The sequence below is a fragment of the Denticeps clupeoides genome, chromosome 9, assembly GCF_900700375.1.
Source record: "Denticeps clupeoides chromosome 9, fDenClu1.1, whole genome shotgun sequence".
Taxonomy (NCBI): domain Eukaryota; kingdom Metazoa; phylum Chordata; class Actinopteri; order Clupeiformes; family Denticipitidae; genus Denticeps; species Denticeps clupeoides.
Genome location: NC_041715.1, coordinates 19,662,002 through 19,685,408, shown reverse-complemented (window position 1 = coordinate 19,685,408; position 23,407 = coordinate 19,662,002). Strand labels below are relative to the sequence as shown.

General features: G+C 42.2%; 5 protein-coding genes across 5 annotated transcripts; 2 read left to right on the top strand and 3 right to left on the bottom strand.

The window, feature by feature from the left end:
- Positions 1-6,883: 6,883 nt before the first annotated feature.
- Positions 6,884-7,308, top strand: LOC114796828 (histone H4). Its single transcript, XM_028991318.1, has one exon. The coding sequence runs from the start codon at positions 6,921-6,923 to the stop codon at positions 7,230-7,232; it is 312 nt and encodes a 103-aa protein (XP_028847151.1). The 5' UTR covers positions 6,884-6,920; the 3' UTR covers positions 7,233-7,308.
- An 871-nt stretch (positions 7,309-8,179) lies between these two features.
- Positions 8,180-8,593, top strand: LOC114796825 (histone H2B). Its single transcript, XM_028991314.1, has one exon. It carries the CDS (start codon positions 8,193-8,195, stop codon positions 8,565-8,567), a length of 375 nt encoding a protein of 124 aa, XP_028847147.1. The 5' UTR covers positions 8,180-8,192; the 3' UTR covers positions 8,568-8,593.
- Positions 8,594-11,069: 2,476 nt separating this feature from the next.
- On the bottom strand, positions 11,070-11,578 carry LOC114796823 (histone H2A-like). The gene has a single exon (XM_028991313.1). The coding sequence runs from the start codon at positions 11,445-11,447 to the stop codon at positions 11,070-11,072; it is 378 nt and encodes a 125-aa protein (XP_028847146.1). The 5' UTR covers positions 11,448-11,578.
- A 349-nt stretch (positions 11,579-11,927) lies between these two features.
- LOC114796818 (histone H1-like) lies at positions 11,928-12,852 on the bottom strand. Its single transcript, XM_028991308.1, has one exon. It carries the CDS (start codon positions 12,842-12,844, stop codon positions 12,212-12,214), a length of 633 nt encoding a protein of 210 aa, XP_028847141.1. The 5' UTR covers positions 12,845-12,852; the 3' UTR covers positions 11,928-12,211.
- Positions 12,853-22,973: 10,121 nt separating this feature from the next.
- On the bottom strand, positions 22,974-23,407 carry LOC114796830 (histone H2B). The gene has a single exon (XM_028991320.1). It carries the CDS (start codon positions 23,402-23,404, stop codon positions 23,030-23,032), a length of 375 nt encoding a protein of 124 aa, XP_028847153.1. The 5' UTR covers positions 23,405-23,407; the 3' UTR covers positions 22,974-23,029.

The window sequence follows — 23,407 nt, the reverse complement described above, 5'->3', positions numbered from 1 at the left end:
ACTTCTCTCTTGTCCCAAATAGACGCCATTTTGAGCCCTCTGCCCTATTACAGACCCCCTATCACAGAAAAGAAAGGGGGAGGAGTCAAATAATTTTGTGCTCCTCTATACCTACATTAAGGAACAATGTTTAAACTTCTAACAACATACAGTAGCTCAAACAAGCGAGTATGAAGGACGGTTAAAATGGTCCAATAAACACAAATAACATTTCTAACAATTAGCTGCATGATCATAAAAGTAGGCATGTCTACAAAGCTACCAAATAAAACACAGCTTCAGATCATCTGCTCTTCAGCAGCTACAAAGACATTTATTTTTTGGTGAAATAATTAAATATAGTTTAAAGCTTTAAAAATGCATAATTGTTTAAAATTGCATAGTCTTTATCATAATAATTGTAACTGGTTTATTTCATAAGTCAGCGCTGCTGGTTAAAGTCTTCTTTTAGTTGGAGTTGGTTTCCTATCATGCTCCTGGTATAAAGGTACAAGAAGAGAAATTGTTGAGCTTTGCTTAAGTACATTGACCAGATGACAAATGACATTCGACTGAAACCTCCCTCCTGGCAATGATGGATGACCTTTGTGCTGCAAGAGCTGCCCGCAAATCATCCTCATCCTACTTGATCTATCTGCTGCCTTTGACACAGTTAATCATGAAATTCTTCTCACCACACTCTCAGATTTAGGAATTACAGAAACTGTACTAAATGGGTTCACCTCTTCAAGACCGGTCTTTCAAGGTATCATGGGGAGGTGAGACATCTGCCCTCTCTAGGGTAACCATAGGGGTTCCACAAGGCTCTGTCTTTGGTCCCCTTCTATTTGGTCCCCTTCTCAATATACACTCGCTCACTTGGTCACATCATCCAATCACATGGCTTCTCTTTTCACTCCTACGCTGATGACACCCAGCACTATTTGTCTTTCCCACCAGATACCACTATTGCAACAAAAATCTCGGCCTGTGTCTCAGACATATCGGAATCGATGTCACCTCCAACTCAACCTATCCAAAACTGAGATTCTGATCTTTTCGGGTAACAACTCCCCTCAGCAAAACCTCTCAATTCAAATTGGCTCGCTACTGTTAACACCCACGGTGTCTGCAAAAAGCCTTGGATTTGGGATTGACGACTAGGGATGTCACAATTATAGATTTTGATGGTACGGTTATCGTCTGGGAAATAATCACGGTTTCACGATTATCACGATTATTTCACAATGTAGACAATCACATTATTTAGAGGTTTTATTTACTGCTGTGTTTAAAAAAAAAGACAAAAACCATAAACAAACAATACTGTGCATAAATGGAACATAATCAAATGGGTACTGCCTTTTGGAACATAAATAATAATGTAAACCGTGATGCATTATAGTTAAAACAAAAATAAACAGTCTTTCATTAGAATTAAATTTAAGCTTACATATTATTTAAATAAACATATTCAAAGGCTACAGGATTGGAGTGCTCTTTTGTCTGGAGTGCTTGCTTCAGTTCTATCAATTTATATTACATTTAACACCAGCTTGGTCCAAGACGAAGTTCCTAGGTGTGTGTGTATGTGTGTGTGTGTGTGTGTGCACACCCGAGTTACGATGCATCTAAGAATTGTTTTTTTTACCCCACCCCTAGTGAAATGTGACACATTTATATTTAATTACCTCCAATTCATTAAATAACTCACTACTAACAGTTTAAATCAGTTATTTTGTATTACCTTTACTTGGGCGTATAAAGCTGGATGATGATCCCTCAGGTGTTCGAGTTCGAGTTATTACCTCCTTTTGCCGAAACTTTCTTGTGGCATGTTTTGCATGTGCGTGACCCATCGTCTTGAATGTGACCCTCTGTATTCTTGGGGTATCCAAAAAACTCCCATATGGCAGACTTCAATCGCTTTTTTTGTGGAAATAAAGCATTTTCAGCTTTTGTCTCTGCCATTGTTTAACGCAGTCAAGTGAGCCGTCATGCTTGTACTGTCTGATTTCTAGCGGAAGTGCACTCCTGGTGGTAAAACGTTTTTGTTCTGGGCGAGTGCCACCAAGCTGTTGATAGCATTGTCAGAATCTACGTTTTTAAGAGCGCCAACAGTAACACGGTGTTGAGGAGCCTTTACGATTAATTAACCGTGCCGTTTTAAATCGCGGTTAATCGTGAAACCGCTTAATCGTGACATCCCTATTGACGACAAACTGAGTCTGAACCAACACGTTGCTGCGATCTCCAGATCCTGCAGGTTCACTCTCTACAACATTTGCTAGATTAGACCTTTTCTTTCACAACAGGCTACGCAGCTCCTTGTCCAAGCAATGGTCATCTCTAAACTCGACTATTGTAACTCTCTCCTGGCTGGAGCTTCTGCAGTCACCATAAAACCACTCCAGATGGTCCAAAATGTGGCAGCCCGTCTCATCTTCAATCAGCCAAAACACAGCCATGTCACGCCTCTTCTCACCTCTCTCCACTGGCTCCCGGTAGCCGCTCGGAGTTCAAATCCTTGATGCTGTCATCATTGTGTTGCATAAAAAGGCCTTCACAGGCAAGGATTTTTGCTGCTACTAAGATTGAACTTAAATCAACTATTTTGCTAATTGCTGACAAGTTAGGCCTTATCTGGGCTCTGTAAAGTAAATTAACTATTTATTAGATCATCAAAATCTTTAAGGAGAGAAGTTCACTCCAGGGTGCCCAAAAAAGTCCACTAAGCCCAGGACCATCTCCAAAAGATGATTCACCTGTGGGATTTGGGTGCCACCAGCTTGTTCAGGAATGGCAGCTGACAGGTGTGAGTGCATCTGCACCCACAGTGAGGCAAAAACTTTTGGAGAGAAAACTTCTCCCCAAGAATAACATCAATGACAGACTGATATTCTGCAGAAAGTACAAGGATTGGTCTTTTTTTTAATGAAAAGCTTGTTTGGGGCGTCTGGATAAATGATTGTCCGGAGGAAAAAAGGTGAGAGCCACCATCAGTCCAGTCTCATGCCAACAGCTAAGCATCCTGAGATCATTCATGTGTGGGGCTGTTTCTCATTCATGGGAGTGGAGTCACTCACCGTTTTGACTAAGAACACAGCCATGATAAAAGAATGGTACCAAAACATCCTCCGACAGCAACTTCTCCCAACCATCCAAGAATAGTTTGGTGAAGATCAATGCCTTTTCCAGCATGACAGAGCACCGTGCCATAAGTCCAAAGTGAGAACTAAGTGGCTTGGGGAACAAAATATTGAAATTTGGGTCCATTTTGGGTCCACTCTCCGGAATTTAATTCAATTGAGAAAAAAAACACAAATTCTGACAAACTCCAAGCACTGATTATGAAGGAATGCAGAGGTCTTAAACAAAAAGGGCCAACACTGCAATAGTAACACTTTGCATAAACCTGATGTAATTGTCAATAAATGCCTTTGCAACTTATAAAATGCTTGAAATTATACTTCAATACACCACAGAAACGACTGACAAATGATCTAAAAACACTAAAGCAGCAAACGTGAAAACCAGTATTTGTATCATTCTCAAAACTAGAGGCCATGACTGTATGAGGCTATCAGGACCCACCCTTGGTGGCTTGGTGTCGGTGTTGGTGCATGTTATGGTGACAATGCAAAGACCCACAGGCTCTTTTTAAAATCTTTCTAAAATCTTTAAAACAAATTCACACTTGATGTTGTAGTTCTTTTATTTATTTTTTCTTCGTACTTTAATGTCCAGTCACGTTACTATTTAAATTTTTTTATGGGCAGTGGTGACCTAGTGCTTAAAGAAGCGGCCCTGTAATCAGAAGGTTTCCAGTTCAAATCCCAATCTGCCAAGGTGACATGAGCAAAGCACCGTCTCCACATACTGCTCCCCGGGCGCCTGCCCACTGCTCACCAAGGGTGATGGTTAAAAGCAGAGGACACATTAATTGTGTGCATCATATGCTGTGCTGCAGTGTATCACAATGACAATGACTAATACACATGTTCTCTGTGATCATTGACATTGTATGCTGCCTCAACAAATGAATATCAAAATAAGTGGGGTGGTAGTTGTGGGTAACGCACTCACCTATGAACCAGAAGACCCAGGTTCAAATCTCACTTACTACCATTGTGTCCCTGAACAGGAGACTTAGACCTAAGTTGCTCCAGGGGGACTGTCCCTGTAACTACTGGATAAGGGCATCTGATAAATGCTGTAAATGTAAATGCAAGTGTGCAGGACGAGTGAGATGGGCGATATGCAAATAACATCAAAACAAATTATTTAAATTATTAAGTGTTAAACATTTTTTTTACTTTTAAGTACAAACCGGATTCCAAAAAACAAATTGTGAATAAAAACTGAATGCAATGATGTTGAGATGGCAAATGTCAATATTTTATTTTTAATAGTAGATGACAGATCAAATGTTTAATCTGAGTAAATGTGTAATTTTAAAGGAAAAATAAGTTGATTCACGGTGTCAACAAATCCCCCAAAAAGTTGGAACAAGTAGCAATAAGAGGCTGGAAAATGTAAATTTGAGCATAACGAAGATCTGGAAGACCAATTAACACTAATTAGGTCAATTGGCAACATGATTGGGTATAAAAAGAGCTTCTCAGAGTGGCAGTGTCTCTCAGAAGCCAAGATGGGTAGAGGATCACCAATTCCCACAACATTGCGCAGAAAGATAGTGGAGCAATATCAAAAAGGTGCTACCCAGCAAAAAATTGCAAAGACTTTGCATCTATCATCATCAACTGTGCATAACATCATCCGAAGATTCAGAGAATCTTTACTTTACTTTACTTTACTTTACTTTATTTGGCAGACGCTTTTATCCAAAGCGAATCTGGAGCAATCTCTGTGCGTAAGGGTCAAGGCCGTAAAACCATACATGATCTCCGGGCCCTTAAACGACACTACACCATAACCAGGAATGCTACTGTAAAAGACATCACAGAATGGGCTCAGGAATACTTCCAGAAACCATTGTCAGTGAACACAATCCACCGTGCTATCCACCATTGCCAGCTGAATCTCTACAGTGGAAAGAAGAAGCCATTTCTAAGCAAGATCCACAAGCTCAGGCGTTTTCACTGGGCCAGGGATCATTTAAAATGGAGTGTGGCAAAATGGAAGACTGTTCTGTGGTCAGACGAGTCACGATTTGAAGTTCCTTTTGGAAATCTGGGACGTCATGTCATCCAGACCAAAGAGGACAAGGACAACCCAAGTTGTTATCAATGCTCAGTTCAGAAGGCTGCATCTCTGATGGTATGGGGTTGCATGAGTGCGTGTGGCATAGGCAGCTTGAATGTCTGGAAAGGCACCATCAATGCAGAGAAATATATTCAGGTTCTAGAACAACATATGCTCCCATCCAGACGTCATCTCTTTCAGGGAAGACCCTGCATTTTTCAACAAGATAATGCCAGACCACATTCTACATCAATCACAACATAATAGCTGCGTAGGAGAAGGTTCCGGGTACTTTACTTTACTTTACTTTATTTAGCAGACGCTTTTATCCAAAGCGACTTACAAGAGGAAGACACCAGCAATTCTTGTTCGATTTCTATAGAATATTGAGTTTACAAACTAAGAGCCCTGATAAGGCTCAAACTTGTCAGTGAAGAGCATGCTCAGAGATTGTTAGGTGCTAGACGAAGAAAAATTATAATGTATTTATACATGTTTGTATTGTTTGTGCAATGTGTACGCATATGCGTGTGTAAGTGTTAGTAATGAAGTGTCCGATCTGCAGTCCAGATCTTCATTTGGCGCATCATAAGGAGGAAGGTGCGACAAAGAAGGCCCAAGACGATTGAACAGGTAGAGGCCTGTATTAGACAAGAATGGGAGAGCATTCCTATTTCTAAACTTGAGAAACTGGTCTCCTTGGTCCCCAGACGTCTGTAGAGTGTTGTAAGAAGAAGGGGAGATGCCACACAGTGGTGAAAATGGCCTTGTCCCAACTTTTTGGGGATTTGTTGACACCATGAAATTTTGAATCAACATATTTTTCCCTTAAAATGATACATTTTCTCAGTTTAAACTGTTGTTTATGTTCTATTCTGAATAAAATATTAGAAGTTGGCACCTCCACATCATTGCATTCGATTTGTATAGTGTCCCAAATTTTTTGGAATCCGGTTTGTATTTCTTAAATATATTTTCTTGTTACAATGTCACAAAATTTACTTTAAATATTTTCCTTTAACATGTTAACCCATTTATGTAAAGCAAAATTGAAAGAGTTTGAATGATTTCTGTGTCTGTAAGAGGGGCATGAGCAGCAGTCCCACTGTTACTCAGTTCTCTGAAGGTACAGGCCGTCACCCACTGCAGACTTGGTGTAAATATTGGTAAGGTTCAGTACAGCGTATGTTAGTCTAAAACATGGTTCAGAATCACATTCATAGTGATGGGTGTCTAGGAATTAAAACATTAAAAAACTGGTTTATATAATGCAGAATGAGACCACAGTTAGTTTAATTTAAAATAACCTTTTTTTAATACAAAATGTAACCTTCAACGTTCAATTAGAAAAACAAAACAATACAAATAAATCTGTTTAAAGTAAAGTTTATTAAAACTTCTGGTAAATACAGTAACTTTGGTGAGGAAGGATCCTATCAGAAGTGAAGATGTCCTGAAACACACTTTCCTGTTAAAAATGTTACAAACTAACCAGTAAGAGCGACTGTAGTCTTGGCGGAACGAAACACGCTACATTGTATCGAACTGAAGAAAACGCTCCGGACTGGAGGCGGGGCTGTGACGTTGTCACGTGTTTTCATGTGCAGCCTATTACAAAACGGGTAGACAAAAACACACCCCACGGACCTGGCTTCACTCAGGTCCTCTCTTTGTACATTAAACCCCAGCGAGTCTCTTCCTCCCGCAAGTTGCAGTTTTTGTAACAATCTGACAAGATGTCTGGACGAGGAAAGGGAGGAAAGGGACTCGGGAAAGGAGGCGCCAAGCGTCACCGCAAAGTTCTCCGCGACAACATCCAGGGAATCACCAAACCCGCCATCCGTCGCCTCGCTCGCCGCGGTGGCGTGAAGCGCATTTCTGGTCTGATCTACGAGGAGACTCGTGGCGTGTTGAAGGTTTTCCTGGAGAACGTGATCCGCGATGCTGTGACCTACACCGAGCACGCCAAGAGGAAGACCGTCACCGCCATGGACGTCGTGTACGCGCTGAAACGTCAAGGTCGCACTCTGTACGGGTTCGGCGGCTAAACGAGCAGAGAACCGAATAAAAAGCCCAAAGGCTCTTTTAAGAGCCACACACACGTACAAGTAAAAGCGCTTTCTGGTCTTGTGCAGATGTGGGGAAAATTCATAATTTTTTTTTAATAATATAGAGCTCTTGCCTGTGGGGTGAGGATTCGGTGATTTAATGGGTTGTTGCCTGAACGTTGGAATTATGGAGGCGGCATATTATAATCTTGGATTAATGTCTCAACTGCTGACCTGTTGAAGTGCATGTTTTTGGCTGGTAAAAGACTTCTTAGAGCTTGTGTCCTTGTCTCTTCATTCCCCATCGCAAAGCTCGTCCGCTACAATAATTAAGACTTTATGAAATGTATGAAAGGATCGTTGTTAATAACAAAAAGGTTATAAACCACAGGTTCACACCCCGTTTACTGCCATTGCATATTTATATAATAAAATATAAACTGCCACTTATATAATAATATATAAAACCCTGAGTGTCTCCAGAGGCTCTGGATGGCTCTTTGTAACTGCTGGTATGAAGAATTTTTAAACTACATTAGAACCAATATTTGGATACAGCAGGTATGAGTGCAAAGACTCATTATTTTATTAAGTTATGTGGAATTAAATTAACGTTAGAATGACATACAGTGAATATGTAGATATGCTTCTATTATTAACTGGAAAATAGAGGACAAGACGACTAGCTTGTAAAGTTCAGGCAACATTAAATAAACGAAGAACCAATAAATTAATGCGTGATTTTCATATTATTTAGATCAAGTTTAAATTAAATAAAAACCCCGCCTTTGTCTTAAATGAGCGGGAAATGGAAGGAGATAAATGGGCGTGACTTTTCCCTCCATAATATGAAAGCACCAATCAGAGCCGTCGGCTTGTTTCCATAGCAGCGAGTATAAAAGGATCGGCGGTGGCGGGGAGCGTTTCAGTTGTTTCGAGGTCGGAATCGAGACGATCAACATGCCTGAACCCGCCAAGTCCGCGCCCAAGAAGGGCTCCAAGAAAGCCGTGACCAAGACGGCCGCCAAGGGAGGAAAGAAGCGCAGAAAGTCCAGGAAGGAGAGCTACGCCATCTACGTGTACAAGGTGCTGAAGCAGGTCCACCCCGACACCGGCATCTCCTCCAAGGCGATGGGCATCATGAACTCGTTCGTCAACGACATCTTCGAGCGCATCGCTGGCGAGGCTTCTCGTCTGGCTCATTACAACAAGCGCTCCACCATCTCGTCCAGGGAGATCCAGACCGCCGTCCGCCTGCTGCTCCCCGGAGAGCTGGCTAAACACGCGGTGTCTGAGGGAACCAAGGCGGTGACCAAATACACCAGCTCCAAGTAACCCGTGGCTGCAACGCCGCACAACACAAAGGCTCTTTTAAGAGCCACACACGTTTTCAGATAAAACGCGCTTCCGTTTTACATTAATACATGTAGTAGTATGATCTAATAAAGCGTTATTAATTCCCATTTAATTTTCAATGTGAATACATCTGCAAAATAGGGTTCTCAATGTGGTTTATGGGTGACTGTTACCCCACTAGGCTAGCAGCGGTGTTGTGAAGTATTTACAGGGACACTCCCCCTGGAGACACACCGGGATAAGTGTCTTGCTCAGGAGTGAAGTTATTAAGTCACTTGAATGGACGCCGGAACTACAATTAATAACATCTAAACAATGAACTGGACTCACTACTCAGGGCCCTTGATTCTGTGGTGGCTTTAAACATCTTTCGTGAAAGTGAGGATAAACAGCACAGCACGGGATAAGTGCTCTACAGGGGACAGGAAGAGAGGCTGATCTGGAGGGCCGGCTCCATTCTAGGATGCCCTCTGGATCCAGTGGAGGTGGTGAGTGACAGGCGAGTGGTCGATGAAGTGATCGGTTCTGATTCATTAGGACCCCAACTATAAATACAATCTTTTTATTCACTCTTGTTGTGGATTCTGTACATAAGTTAGATAATAAGAAAGTTACAAGTTAATCTAAATATTCTCTAAAGAGGAAGGTCTTGAGCTGCTGTTTAAAAATACTCAGTAACAGAGCTGTTCTGACGTCGAGGGGAAGTTCATTCCACCACCGCAGGGCCAAGACGGAGAAGAGTCTAGATGAGCGTCTACCTTTTACCTTCAGAGATGGCACCTGAAGCAGAAACAGGCTGATCCGGATGATCCCACTCTAGGATGCCATCTGGACCCAGTGGAGGTGGTGAGTGACAGTAGAATGGCAGACTATGGCAGCTGTGTGGGGACATTGCTTTACTCAGTGACACCTCAGGATTCGGGCTTTCGGTAATACCTGAATGCATTGCAATTATTACAGAGAGAACATACGACTTACATAAAGTGAAAGTGATTGTCATTGTGATACACAGCACACAACGAAATAATTTACCAGACGTCCTCATCCAGAGCGATTAAATCAAGTTAGTCCCCCTGGAGATCAGCATTAACAGTAATGTTTGGTATCAATGACGTCATAACTAATTTACTATCATCTTCTCACCACTGGCACTACTATAAAAATATACATTATAAAAGGCATAACTGCTGAACAAGTATAAATAATAAAAACGAGCGCCTGAACTTGAATGTGCAGAAATATTCGCTTTTACCGAAATATGAAATTGGCTCTTAAAAGAGCCTTTTTGTTGGTTGTCGCGCTGGTGACGTTAAGCGCGCTCTCCGCGGATGCGGCGGGCCAGCTGGATGTCCTTGGGCATGATGGTCACCCTCTTGGCGTGGATAGCGCACAGATTGGTGTCCTCAAACAGGCCGACCAGATACGCCTCGCTGGCCTCCTGGAGAGCCATGACCGCGGAGCTCTGGAAGCGCAGGTCGGTCTTGAAGTCCTGAGCGATTTCTCTCACCAGGCGCTGAAAGGGCAGCTTGCGGATCAGCAGCTCAGTCGATTTCTGGTAGCGGCGGATCTCCCTCAGGGCGACAGTTCCAGGCCTGTAGCGGTGGGGCTTCTTCACGCCGCCGGTGGCCGGAGCGCTTTTACGCGCGGCCTTTGTGGCGAGCTGCTTCCTGGGAGCTTTTCCTCCGGTGGACTTGCGAGCGGTCTGCTTGGTTCTGGCCATGACGTCAGCACTGTTCCCTCACTCAACCAGGAAAGAATGAGTTCGTTCAGCGCGACATGCCGCTTTATACCCGATCCGCCCGGAGCCCGAGAAATGGGCGGAGCCACCACCGCCCAACCTCCATTCTTACTGCTGGGACTTACAGGCTAATTAACATGAATTATTAGTTCACTCTTCATAACACCTACATAATTATTAATGTGGTGAAGGTAAAACTTATTTATGCTCAATTCATGTACATTACATTTACTGTATTTATCCGAAGCCCTTATCCAGTAGTTACAGGGACTAAGTAGTAAGACAGTAGTAAGACTCAGGGACACAATGGTAGTAAGTGGGATTTAAACCTGGATCTTCTGGTTCAGACGCGATTGTGTTACCCACTGGGCTACTAGCACGGTAAATTCCAGATTAATTGCTAGTGAGAAACCACTGAAAACCTTATTCCTAAAGGAAGGTATTTTACGGCTCTGTAATTATTTCAACAAATATCTGCAAGTGAAATAGTTTATTATAATAACGGGCACTCCGCTTTTACTACGGGGTGTCCGTATCTTCTGACCAGGACTTTGTATGCAAATCAGCTGAATGTCGCAAGTGCTTGTGGGATAACTTGTGCGGCTGCATTCTGACTTTTTGAAGCCAGGATGGTTTTATAGTAAATAAAAAGCTAGAAACTAAAAAAGGTAGAAGTTGCGCTTTTGGGAGGAAGTGTGTGGCTCTTAAAAGAGCCTTTGATGCGCGTTGGAAGTTCCGGCGCTTTATTTGGCCTTCTCGGTCTTCTTGGGCAGCAGCACGGCCTGGATGTTGGGCAGGACGCCGCCCTGAGCGATGGTCACGCCGCCCAGCAGCTTGTTGAGCTCCTCGTCGTTGCGAACAGCGAGCTGCAGGTGACGCGGGATGATGCGGGTCTTCTTGTTGTCGCGGGCCGCGTTCCCAGCCAACTCCAGGATCTCAGCGGTCAGGTACTCGAGCACCGCGGCCAAGTAAACAGGAGCGCCGGCACCAACGCGCTCCGCGTAGTTCCCTTTCCGCAGCAGCCTGTGCACACGGCCCACAGGAAACTGCAGGCCGGCTCTGGAAGAGCGGGTCTTCGCCTTAGCGCGCGCTTTACCGCCGGTCTTGCCTCGTCCGCTCATCTTGTCGTTCTACGATGTTCGTTCAGGAAACAAAGTAACGCTGAACCACGCGGAGCTCTTCTTATAGGAAACGGCTCAGTGTCCTGATTGGCTCAAAATTTCGGCCAATCCTGTTATGTAGTCCCGCCTCCTTTCATTCACACATTTGACCGCGCTTTTCGTTCCAAAATGACGCTACAGCGACAATTTGAAAAAATGTAATCATTAAAATAATTCAAATACAGTTTGAATCGAGGAATATTTTTATTTACTATATTTACTATTTCACTTATATTATTAAGTTGATCTCCCATGAGTTGGCATTACACCCAAATTACACATGGTATTTTTAAACATTTAAAGTATGAAGCTTTATCTTCATTATCTAATAGTGAGAAGAAATGATCAAGTTTATTCACCTCGGTCCCAATGAACCATCCAGAAACAATCAAGAAAACTTCCATATTTCAAAAATAAGACATGAGACGTGTTTTAGTATTAGTTGGTATTCAGTTTTACTTCAGTGGAAAGTAAAACGTCAGTAACGTGTTGCGTTACAGCTGCATGACTGTCCCCTCCTTCACAAACTGTCACCACATGGGGACATGGTTGCGCGGGCAGCTGTGAAAATGACGTTTGATATCTAGATTTATAGATGACTTATAGAATAATGAGGCTTCACTATTTTGATGATTATGTGTGGGGGGGTCGAACAGACGCGCCTTTTCTGGAAATCAGTGTGTGGCTCTTAAAAGAGCCTTTTTGAGTAAAAAAGCAGCAGGAATTTACTTCTTCTTGGCCGCCGCCTTCTTCGGTTTGCTGCTTCTGGGTTTGGCCGCTTTGGGTTTGGCGACCTTCGCCTTTTTGGGACTCTTGGCCGCTTTCTTGGCTGCGGCGGGCTTCTTGGCTGCTTTCTTGGGACTCTTGGTCGCCGCCTTCTTGGCTGCTGCCGCGGGCTTCTTGACTTTCTTGGGCGACTTCTTGGCGGCGGGCTTCTTCGCCGCGACCTTCTTGGGCGACTTCTTGGCCGCGGCGGGCTTCTTCGCGGCCGCCTTCTTCGCCTTAGGAGCCGCCTTCTTGGCGGCGGCCTTCTTCTTGGGCTCCGCCTGGTTCTTGTTCAGCTTGAAGGAGCCCGAGGCGCCGGTGCCCTTGGTCTGCACCAGAGTCCCCTTGGTGACCAGGTTCTTGATGGCCACCTTGACCCGGGAGTTGTTCTTCTCCACGTCGTAGCCGCCGGCAGCCAGCGCCTTCTTCAGGGCGGCCAGAGACACTCCGCTCCGCTCCTTGGAAGCGGACACGGCTTTGACGATCAGCTCGACGGCGCCGGGTCCCGCCTTCTTGGGCTTCTTGGCCGCGGCCTTCTTCTTGGGCGACTTTGGCGGCGCCGCGGCCGCTGGAGCTGGAGCTTCTTCTGCCATGTGGAGAGGTTCGGAGACGCGGGGAACAATGACGCAGCGCGCGGGGAGCTGCGCTCTTCAACGCGCCGTGAGAACCGTGTAGAAGCAGCTTCCGCCAGTGGAGCCTCCGCTGTGTTTCCTCCTCTCCGCATATCGGGCAAAAAGCGCGTCGCCGCCCGAGCGCCGAGTCACGGAACGTTGTGGGCAGGAAGCCGGGATCTTCATCCTTCAGCTGGATGGCGCGGTGCGCGGCGGAGAGCGGATTTTATCCCGCAGGAAAGCCGCAGAACACGTAGTTCCGCCCGGAGAGACGGAAGGACGGGCGGCGCTCCTTCATTTTGCCCTTTAAATGTGTTGGAATGAAGATGTCGGCCGCGGACTGTGGACGGGCTGTTGTCACTGGTCCTCGGCCACCGACCGCTGGTCAGCTGAGTTGAAGGAGAGCGCGGGGACCGAGGAAGAGGAGCTGCGGTGATACTGTGAAGCACAGAAGAAGGTGTCACATCCTGACATGTCTGTGGCCTGACATGAAAATCCAGGGTATTCCAGTGCTGTCCAGAGGAGGATGGTTTCCCCTGCTGAGCCTTTTATGCAATACAGTTTGATTGATTGAAACATTTAGGATGCAGCCTATTCTTTCCCATCAAATAAATATTTACATGAAAAAAAATCATCTTCATAAAAGTTTTCATAAACCTGTCAAAACCAATCAAACATGAGGGCTTGACCGCTGAACTTTAAAAGGCACAAATAAGACAACTATTTTAAATTAAAGTATGTTTAAAAAAGTGAAGTTGACCTTATTGTCATTTTAACTCTATATGTGTTATACAGTACATAGTGAAACAAAAGAATGTTTCTATGGAACCTGGTGCTACATGTAACATTTGAACAATTAGTCAAAGTTACATACTGAAAAAATAGCGTTAAGCTTTTATGTGTAATAAATGTGCAAAGCAAAAGGTTCAAATATTGCTGTGCAAAATGGAACGTTGCATTAATAGTTAATCTGACAGACAGATAATATTATTTGATTTGCAGCTGTGCTGCAATATGCCACTAACCGAACATCTAATCTAACCCTTTTCCCTAAATTTAACCATGAATAAAGTCCACCTACTCTGGAGCTCCATACCTCACAGTGGATGCAGCCAGATGCTCTCAGATAAATTGGTTTTTGGGACTTCCTGTGGGGAGCAAAAATTGGGAACTTTAGAGGGAGGGAGTTCTGGCATGACAATTGAAGTCAAATTAAAATTATTTCTATTATCTGCATTTTTCCTTACACTTTATACTTTGGTTAACTTGGTAAGTAGTAGTAAGGAACTCAAGGTTCCAATGTCTGCTCCGAGACTAATAAATGGACCAGAGAGGAAAACTTTGCAGAGACCTATTTTAATGAGGAGGTCAATTTCTTATGTCTCATCTTTGTAATGTTGTTTTGCTCTTCAGAACAATTATCCTCTTCATTCAGTTAAATGCAAACACTTCAATAAGAGAAAATGGTTTGAAGAAAATTATTCAATCATTTTTAACCATCACCGTTGGGGAGTATTGGGCAGCCATGACAAGCACCCGGGGAGCAGTGTGTGGGTACGGTACTAAGTGGCACCATGGCGGATCGGGTACAGCAACCTCCTGATTATGGGGCCGCTTCCTTAACACCTAGACCACTACTGCCCCATGGGCAGAACTAATGGAAAAGTCAGAAAAGATTAAGGTAAAAAAAAAATTATAATAATGAAAAAAACGTAAACGTTCACTTAAAAAAAAAAAAAAAAATTGGGTGGTATGGAAATTAATAGAATCTGTTTTTTTTGTGAGCGCAGTGTGCAGCTCTTAAAAGAGCCTTTGTATTGGTGTATTTGTACTTGGAGATGGTGTATTTGGTCACCGCCTTTCTCTGTAGAGAACAAGACTTCAAATACTTTGGTGAAAAATTGGTCATGAGGTGCTTAGTCAATGTCCTAAAAGACCTTGAGACTACAGGTGTAAGAGCTGTATGGTGGTAGTAGCCCAGTGGGTAACACACTCGCCTATGAACCAGAAGACCCGGGTTCGAATCCCACTTACTACCATTGTGTCCCTGAGCAAGACACTTAACCCTAAGTTGCTCCAGGGAGACTGTCCCTGTAACTACTGATTGTAAGTCGCTCTGGATAAGGGCGTCTGATAAATGCTGTAAATGTAAATGTAAATGTATGTTTTCCTGATGGACTGAACATTAAAGCAATTTTGTGGGCGATAGCTGGTGACAATCTAGGCTCACATGGGTTTGTGGAGATTTTCACTGGAAGCACATACTTCTGCCGCTACTGTCAAATAGATAAAAAAAAACATTTCAGCAAGATCCACTTTCCAGGGCCGCATTTCGTACAGTGCAGTCGTACAAAGATCATGTTCAAAACTGTGCTGAGGATTTGCCTCCTGGTGGAGGCATCAAGTTCAACTCATCATTCAATGAGCTCTCTTTCTATCATGTTTGTCAGCCAGGGTTGCTCCCATGCCTTGGACATGATTTGTTTGAAGGTGTTTTTTGAAGGCGTTTTATGTATACAGCATCTTGTAAAAGTTGACAGACAGTTTACTTACCCGGAATTAAATCACAGGATAAGTAGGTTTAAGTTTCAGCGTGAGTTCTTCCCGCCCACTGCTGTAGCAGACAAGGCAACAGACTTTGTAGTGAGTGTAATGACGTCATTATGGGAGATGTGGCCGGATATGATTTTCGGCCTGAAAATACTTGCTCATGAGGCAACTGTTAAGGGAACAACATAGAAAAAAAATTATGAATGCTGTTATTCAGGAAACTGATGAAGACATTGTTGGGAGAAGGATTGGTATGACAGTCATACAGAAAGCTTCAGTGTATTTCATCACTGAACTTTTCCAAACTTCCACTAACCATGACATGGGGGTTTACTGCTTGACAGCAAAAATGGTTCCTACTCTTGTGTTAATCAGAAGGACCTTCTGGATTATTATCCATTGTCCAAGTACACAGTCTTTGATATGTCTGTAATAGTTCTTCATCATTCCCTTCTCTTAATTTAGAGCAATGTCTTGCCTGGTGGAGGAATTGAGGGCGATCATCCTCAGGGCTTTGCCAACCAATGTTGAGAATACCACAGATCTTTTGATTGAGAGACTTTTAGAGTCGGGATTGGAATCCAAAGATGAGCTCCAATTTGTTCAAGGACATGACCTCAGTAGCATTCTACCAGCTATTAAAGTCAGAAAACTTCTCAGTGCTTTCAAAATGGGTACTTATATTTTAATTTCTCATTTACATTCATTCTCAGACATTTTTATTCAATAAGTAGTTAGCCAGAAATTATAAAGTACGTAATTTATATACTCATGTCACTGAAGGTAAATACAATTGGTAATATATCTTGGGTCCTTTGTAATGCCATTTAATGGGGTTCAAGTTAAAGCTTCAAGTGTAAGTGCATTTTATGTACATTTAGGTGGCATTCACTTAACATGGCATTCATTTAATTAGCTATTCTTCTTTAGTAACCAAAGTCATATGAATTACTTGTATGCTGGATGGATGCATTTTGTAGAGCCACACTATTATTTAGTATAACGAATATAATTGTTTAACACTATTTCACTATTTCATCTGAAGAAAGTAATTCATATACACTAAATATGATGTGTTAGTAAATTATGGGTTAAATTTTATTTCAGGGTGAACTATTTCTTTAATATTAAAAAGTGTGACTGGACATTTTAGCTCATGAAGTGCATGTTATACTAAGAGTGTTAAAATTCAGATGGGGTTTTAATTTCCTGTTCAACAATTTCATTTGCTTGCTTACTACAGTAGTAAGATGAAAAATGTAAATAGTTTTAAATGATGCCTACATTTGTAAAAACACAAAACAAACTGACCATTTTAAACAATATGTGATTATGTATATATTTTAATATGCTTAATTTGTGTCTATACAGATCAAGTGGGGTAAATTTTAACTGCCTGTTCAATATTGTGGTGGTTTAAAGAGAGGGACCAGCCACTTTGGATCTCACCATCGTGGAGAAGACTCCTTTTTTGTCAGATGGGAGCTCATCACCATTGCCATGCTCTTCTAATTTGTCTATCTCTACTGATGGAGAATCCAGCAGTCTTGAATGCAGTAGGCCACCTACATCCTATATTAGGAAATCATGGCCTGACACCTTCAAAGTATCATGGCAGCTCATGCCTGCAGAAATTCAGTCTGCTATTTCATCTGGAAAAAGGCCTTCACCAGCAGCAAGACGACAAATAGTTAGGGTGCTTGTAGATTGAAAAATTTGAGACAACCCCAACACGTGGATAGTGTCTTATAATTTGTAAGACAATTGTCACTCAATATCCCCAGAGCTTTGTAGACCATCTTCATGATGGACGAATTATAGGGGAAGAATACAGCTCACTTTTGGCCCAGGTCAAGACAAGAATTGAGAACCTAATTTGGACCAGAAGCTTCCAACAACACCGGTCATCAGTCCATGGTGTTAGATGAGGACCAACCGACACATATGGTTGTGTACGAATTCAGGACGAACAAAGGGTGGCAAGAAAGCTGATGTAATTCATTTGATGGAGACAACTTTCTGCCTGCAGTGAAGTCAAGCACCTTCTGTTGCAGAGGTCATGAAAAAGTGGCCATAACTTTTTCTTCAGAAAGGCCTATTTACACATTTTGAGCATCTGACTGAAATCAATGTCCTACGTGCATTTGAACTTTGTCGAAGAGTGTGGGAGGAGCATTGTAGAGTTTTTTAAAACCAGGCCAATGAACTCAGAAGTTAAAGCAGTTCTTTCCAAGGAGGAAGCCATTGATTCAGCCCACCTCATTGTTTATTTTTTTATACACATTGTTACTATGAACAAATGTTTAGGAATCATTCACTCAAATATGTTTTATCATATTTGATTGAGTAAAAATTAGAATATTTAAAAAAAAATGTCTGTCTACACAGTGCAAGAAAATGATTGCCTTGAAACTGTAAAGGCACCAAAAGGCACCATTAAGTTAATCTGGCTTTTTTTTTATGGTGCATCTTCCATTTTGACCCATATTCTGTGCACTGTATAGTCAAACAGGTATTAGAGTTTTTTACAATCACTTTTGCACTAATAATAGAACCTTCATGTCATTTTTCTAAATTCTAGACAGTCATAATTCTTAACACAGGCTGTCCAGTGTTCAAAACTGAAATATCATAGGAACATTACTTTGGATCACCCATACACAAGATACCCATAGCTTCATTGTGTATTTGTTAGTACAATCATTAAATATAGGTGTACAAAATATGCGATTCAGGTTTCATTATTTTATTGAAGACTAGTGAGAATAGTACAGACAAAGTGGCATTATTGCAATGTGGAATTTCCTGATCAAATCAAATCACAACATCAGATTTTAAGATTACTTAAAAAAAAAAAAAACAGAAAACAATACTGTATACTGTAAATGGAAGTGTTCACTTCACTGCATTATGGGTTTGGCCACAGGTTCTCATCTACATCTACATCTACATTCTTTTGCCAAACATCTAAGAATCTTCTGGCATGGTGAATCCAGGCCTGACACTGATCTGCTGTGATGTCTTTGCAAGCATCATCCATGGCCTGGAGAAGAGTGACTTGTTCATGAGGGTGCCTATCATAGACCTTCCACCTCTACGTGGAGAAAAACTCCTCAATTGGGTTAAAGACAGGGGAGTATGGAGGTAAATGCAGGGCGAGAAACTGTGAATGGGCCTGAAACCATGCCTCATCAAAAAACAAGACTTTGTGATGGTTTTCATCAGCGTTAAGCTCCATCACCCTCTAAAATACAAAAACAATTACTGATTACAATGACAGAATGTTTGGAGATTTTTTCTCCCCCTAAAACAGGCAAATTGATCATACCTGAACATTCTCAGACCTCAGTTGCTTCACTCGATCTGTATTTCTTTGAAAAGGCACATGATATAGTTGTTTAAAAGCCCCCTGATGTCTTTTCAGCACCCGTGCAATAGTGGGCAAACTTATGGCCTTCACATTGCTGAATAAGTCATCATTGTCCAAGATGTGCTGCTGGATTTCTCTAAAGCGAATATCATTTCTGACCCAAACCATATTGACCACAGCCTGCTCTTGTTGGTCAGTCAGAATTTTGCTTCTGCCTCCCCTATTTGGCCTTATCTCTAAAAAAAACAAAACACATCACACCCTTTGGTATCACACTGCCATGCTGTATACACTAATTCACTGCAACAGTTTGAAGTATCTTAAATTTGAGTAGATTCTGAAGAGTTACTGGTTTTCATTGCGGGAAGTTCTGATAATGGAGGCCACAGAAGATCTTCTGAGGTTTGGTTGAAACATTGTAGCTGCTGCTGTCATCGTCATGCCATGGTTTATGACATAGTCTACAAGCATAGCCCTGATTTCATTCAACACCCTTTGCTGCTGCTGCCGGTGTCTAGGTCTATGGTCTTGTTCACCCACACCTCTCAAACGAGACCCATGGCCAACTCTCTGGTGAGGCCTAAGCCCTCCTCTATGACGAGGCCCACGGCTACCTCTCAAAAGGGGTGCTTGTCCCCTTCTATCCCTTTGACTGTAGCTGGCGCTATAATGGATCATAGAAGGAAGTCAGTAATTTAGAGATTGTTAATTTGTATTAATTATTGCACAATCATTTAATGCAATGAGTAACATCGCATCATAATTAAAAGTGTTTGTTTGTAAAATTACCTGTGCTTTAGAGAATGTTATACCTGTACGAGTTACGTGATAGCGCGACCCGTAAGTGTATGTGGGAGTAGCGGGAGTGAAAAGTTATGAGAGAAGTCGAGAAGTCAGAGAAATACGAGAGAGGAACGATAAAGAAACGAACGTTCATTCTACTACTGGTCAAACAGGCGCACACGGTAAATATTATTTTATGAAGCTATTATTGCCTTGTTACATCTGGAATGTGCAATTTGTGTTTATATTTTGTGATGAATGTTAATTTGAAATGTTGAACCTGTTTATTTTATTTTAGTTTTCACGGTGTTCCATAGGCGTTTCATAACCTGTATTAGAGAAATAAATGTCAGTGGATATCAGTACGAAGCGTGAAGTCCTTTTGAGCAGACCGGAGTAGTTACATTGACCACTATGTATTCCTAGCCTTTCACCTTCCACTTCTGGCTCCATGTCCTCACTATGTTGAGTAGGCTACTACAGTGGGATACCAGTCATCTTACTTATATATACATGCAAACATGTGAAATCAATCAGCAGTAATGAGTGGCCTTTAACTCATTAAAACCACAAAAGCAATCATGTAAAAAAGTGACATCTTGCATACAGTAATGTTGAATTTGAAAATGTGTTCTGTAAAAGTGGTACATTGGACCATAGACACTATCTGGTAAAGAAAGAAAGTCCACATGGGGTCATATTCTGTGCTAATTGGTATCAAATGATCCTTCCTGAAACTGTCATAATCTAAACATACACTACTATTAATAAAATTTAATAAAAGCTATGATTCAAGAGTAATGCAACAGTTACTTATCATTTTAAGCAGTTGTATCAATTGATAGTTGGATCTTATAATGAAATGAATACACACCAAACTCAGATGTGATGTGTGATTTGCATTTTGAAATAGTAATACTTTGATGTTAAGTTGTGTCATTTTGAAGCAGTGATTTTAGTACAATGAACAAATGATCTTTGGCTTAAATGTATTGTATCCAAGCATTTGAAAAAAAGAGTTAAGTGTTTTTAAAAATTTGCATTTTGATCATTGGTTGTGATTTATGTGTCTAAAGTTTTGAAAAATAACATGAAGGTTCTGTTATTAGTGCAAAAGTGATTGTAAAAACTGTAAATGTTGAAAATATGTATTTTGTGACAATATTTAAAAAAAGTTAAAAAAAAGTTTTTAGAAGTATACATTTAAATAAGCTATGCTTATAAAAACATAAGAATTAGAAATTAACATCTCCATAAAATATATCTTTACCAATAGATGTCTGCCACTTCTGCTGACCTTGAGAAGACTGGTAACCTACCTGTGACTCCTCAATTGATCCTGCTTGGTAAGAATATGAAATATGATAACCTTGTGTCTTGTTGACTAAAATATTGAAACGGCAAGGTTTGTTGTCTTGGAAGACAATATTATATGCTTTTGTCAGGGCTTGCATAATTTTCTCACTGCCTTTTCTATGCTTGCTTTCCAAGGATGATAATTTAGAACATAATGTACACTCCTTTAAGGTCCAAGTGATACTCAAGGCCAGTGGATGAAACAATGGATGGACACCTTGGAGGGCAAAATAATCTGTGAGGGTGTGCAACCAACCTTTCTCTCTGGACTTGCTGCTTTGTTTTACATTTACAGCATTTATCAGACGCCCTTATCCAGAGCGACTCACAATCAGTAGTTACAGGGACAGTCTCCCTGGAGCAATTTAGGGTTAAGTGTCTTGCTCAGGGACACAATGGTAGTAAGTGGGATTCGAACCCAGGTCTTCTGGTTCATAGGCAGGTGTGTTACCCACTAGGCTACTACCACCCACTACAGTTTTTACTGTATTACTGTATTTGTTTTGTGTATATAGGGGTGATGGGGCAGCGGTGACCTAGCGGTTAAGGAAGCGGCCCCGTAAACAGAAGCACCGTCCCCACACACTGCTCCCCGGGCGCCTGTCATGGCTGCCCACTGCTCACTCAGGGTGATGGGTTAAATTCAGAGGACAAATTTCACTGTGTGCACCATGTGCTGTGCTGCTGTGTATCACATGTGACAATCACTTCACCTGTTCGAGGACACCAACCTGTGCGCCATCCACGCCAAGAGGGTGACCATCATGCCCAAGGACATCCAGCTGGCCCGCCGCATCCGCGGAGAGCGCGCTTAACGTCACCGGCGCGACATGCGACAACCAACAAAAAGGCTCTTTTAAGAGCCGCTTTCATATTTCTGTAAAAGCGAATATTTCTGCACATTCAAGTTCAGGCGCTGTTTATTTAATTATTGATGCTGGTGTCCAGTAGTTATGCCATTATAATGTATATTTTTGTGGTGTGTTTTTATATTTGTGCCAGTGATGAGAAAATTATAGTAAATTATACCAAATACAAGTGTTCTGGTGGAATAATTAAAAAAAAAAATTCTGTGGCAGTGGTTAAGGAAGTGGCCCCGTAATCAGAAAGTAGCACGTAGCATGAATCCTGAGGTATCACTGAGTAAAGCAACGTCCCCACACAGCTGCTACCTGGGTAACTCTAATATTTCCCTGGGTAATATGTGGACAGTTATAAGAGCAGCAACAAACAGTATAAAAGTTCACTGTACAAATAAGCAAATAGTCTGAATGTGAGTTATATAACTATGTCAGTATATACATAAAAAATATATTTTTAAGATTTTACATATTGCTGTATTGCATATTGTTGTAGACCCTGACAGCGGTTGGCAGGAAGGACCTTCTGAATCTACATCCCACATCATAGGTGCCACATCCAGCTACTGAAGGAGCTGCTCAGTGTTGTCAGGGTCTCCTGCATGGGGTGGGAGATGTTGTCTGCAATTCTACTGTCACTCACCACCTCCACTGGGTCCAGATGGCAGCCTGTTTCTACTTCAGGTGCCACTGAGTCTTTTACCCCAAAAGACCTGAGGGCATCACTAGTTTATAGTTCAAATGTTATTACACCTCACACTGCACCTCGTATACTCCAAGCCTCCAGTACTGCTCACCTGGACCCTCTATCTCTGAAGGTAAAAGGAAGACAGAAAAAGGATCTTCTCAATCTTGGAAGAAAAGTACATTTAAGTAATATTTAATGACTTATTCCTACCAGTTTAAACGTTTCCTCTGTACATGGATTAGTTTTGATCCATCCTTATTCACGTTTTGCTCTTGTTAGGAGCAAAAAAATCTCAATGCGTTCATTGGGTGCCAGTAGACTAGTGGGGGTAACACAGTTGCCCATGAACCAGAAAACCCTTGTTTAGGTGATGTATTAAGGTTTAAAACCGCTACATGTTAGTGTAACGGAGTTCACCGTGGAAATTAAAAAGGGTATTAATAACGCTTTATTAGATCATATATGAGCCCCTACAAATGTAAAACGGAAGCGCGTTTTATCTGAAAAAAATGTGCGGCTCTTAAAAGAGCCTTTGTGTTGTGCAGCGTTGCAGCCACGGTTTACTTGGAGCTGGTGTATTTGGTCACCGCCTTGGTTCCCTCAGACACCGCGTGTTTAGCCAGCTCTCCGGGGAGCAGCAGGCGGACGGCGGTCTGGATCTCCCTGGACGAGATGGTGGAGCGCTTGTTGTAATGCGCCAGACGAGAAGCCTCGCCAGCGATGCGCTCGAAGATGTCGTTGACGAAGGAGTTCATGATGCCCATCGCCTTGGAGGAGATGCCGGTGTCGGGGTGGACCTGCTTCAGCACCTTGTACACGTAGATGGCGTAGCTCTCCTTCCTGGACTTTCTGCGCTTCTTTCCTCCCTTGGCGGCCGTCTTGGTCACGGCTTTCTTGGAGCCCTTCTTGGGCGCGGACTTGGCGGGTTCAGGCATGTT

What these genes read in the sequence shown, in the direction of transcription:
- LOC114796818 (XM_028991308.1), bottom strand. Translation starts at nt 12,844, where the DNA reads ATGGCAGAAGAAGCTCCAGCTCCAGCGGCCGCGGCGCCGCCAAAGTCG.
- LOC114796823 (XM_028991313.1), bottom strand. Translation starts at nt 11,447, where the DNA reads ATGAGCGGACGAGGCAAGACCGGCGGTAAAGCGCGCGCTAAGGCGAAG.
- LOC114796828 (XM_028991318.1), top strand. Translation starts at nt 6,921, where the DNA reads ATGTCTGGACGAGGAAAGGGAGGAAAGGGACTCGGGAAAGGAGGCGCC.
- LOC114796825 (XM_028991314.1), top strand. Translation starts at nt 8,193, where the DNA reads ATGCCTGAACCCGCCAAGTCCGCGCCCAAGAAGGGCTCCAAGAAAGCC.
- LOC114796830 (XM_028991320.1), bottom strand. Translation starts at nt 23,404, where the DNA reads ATGCCTGAACCCGCCAAGTCCGCGCCCAAGAAGGGCTCCAAGAAAGCC.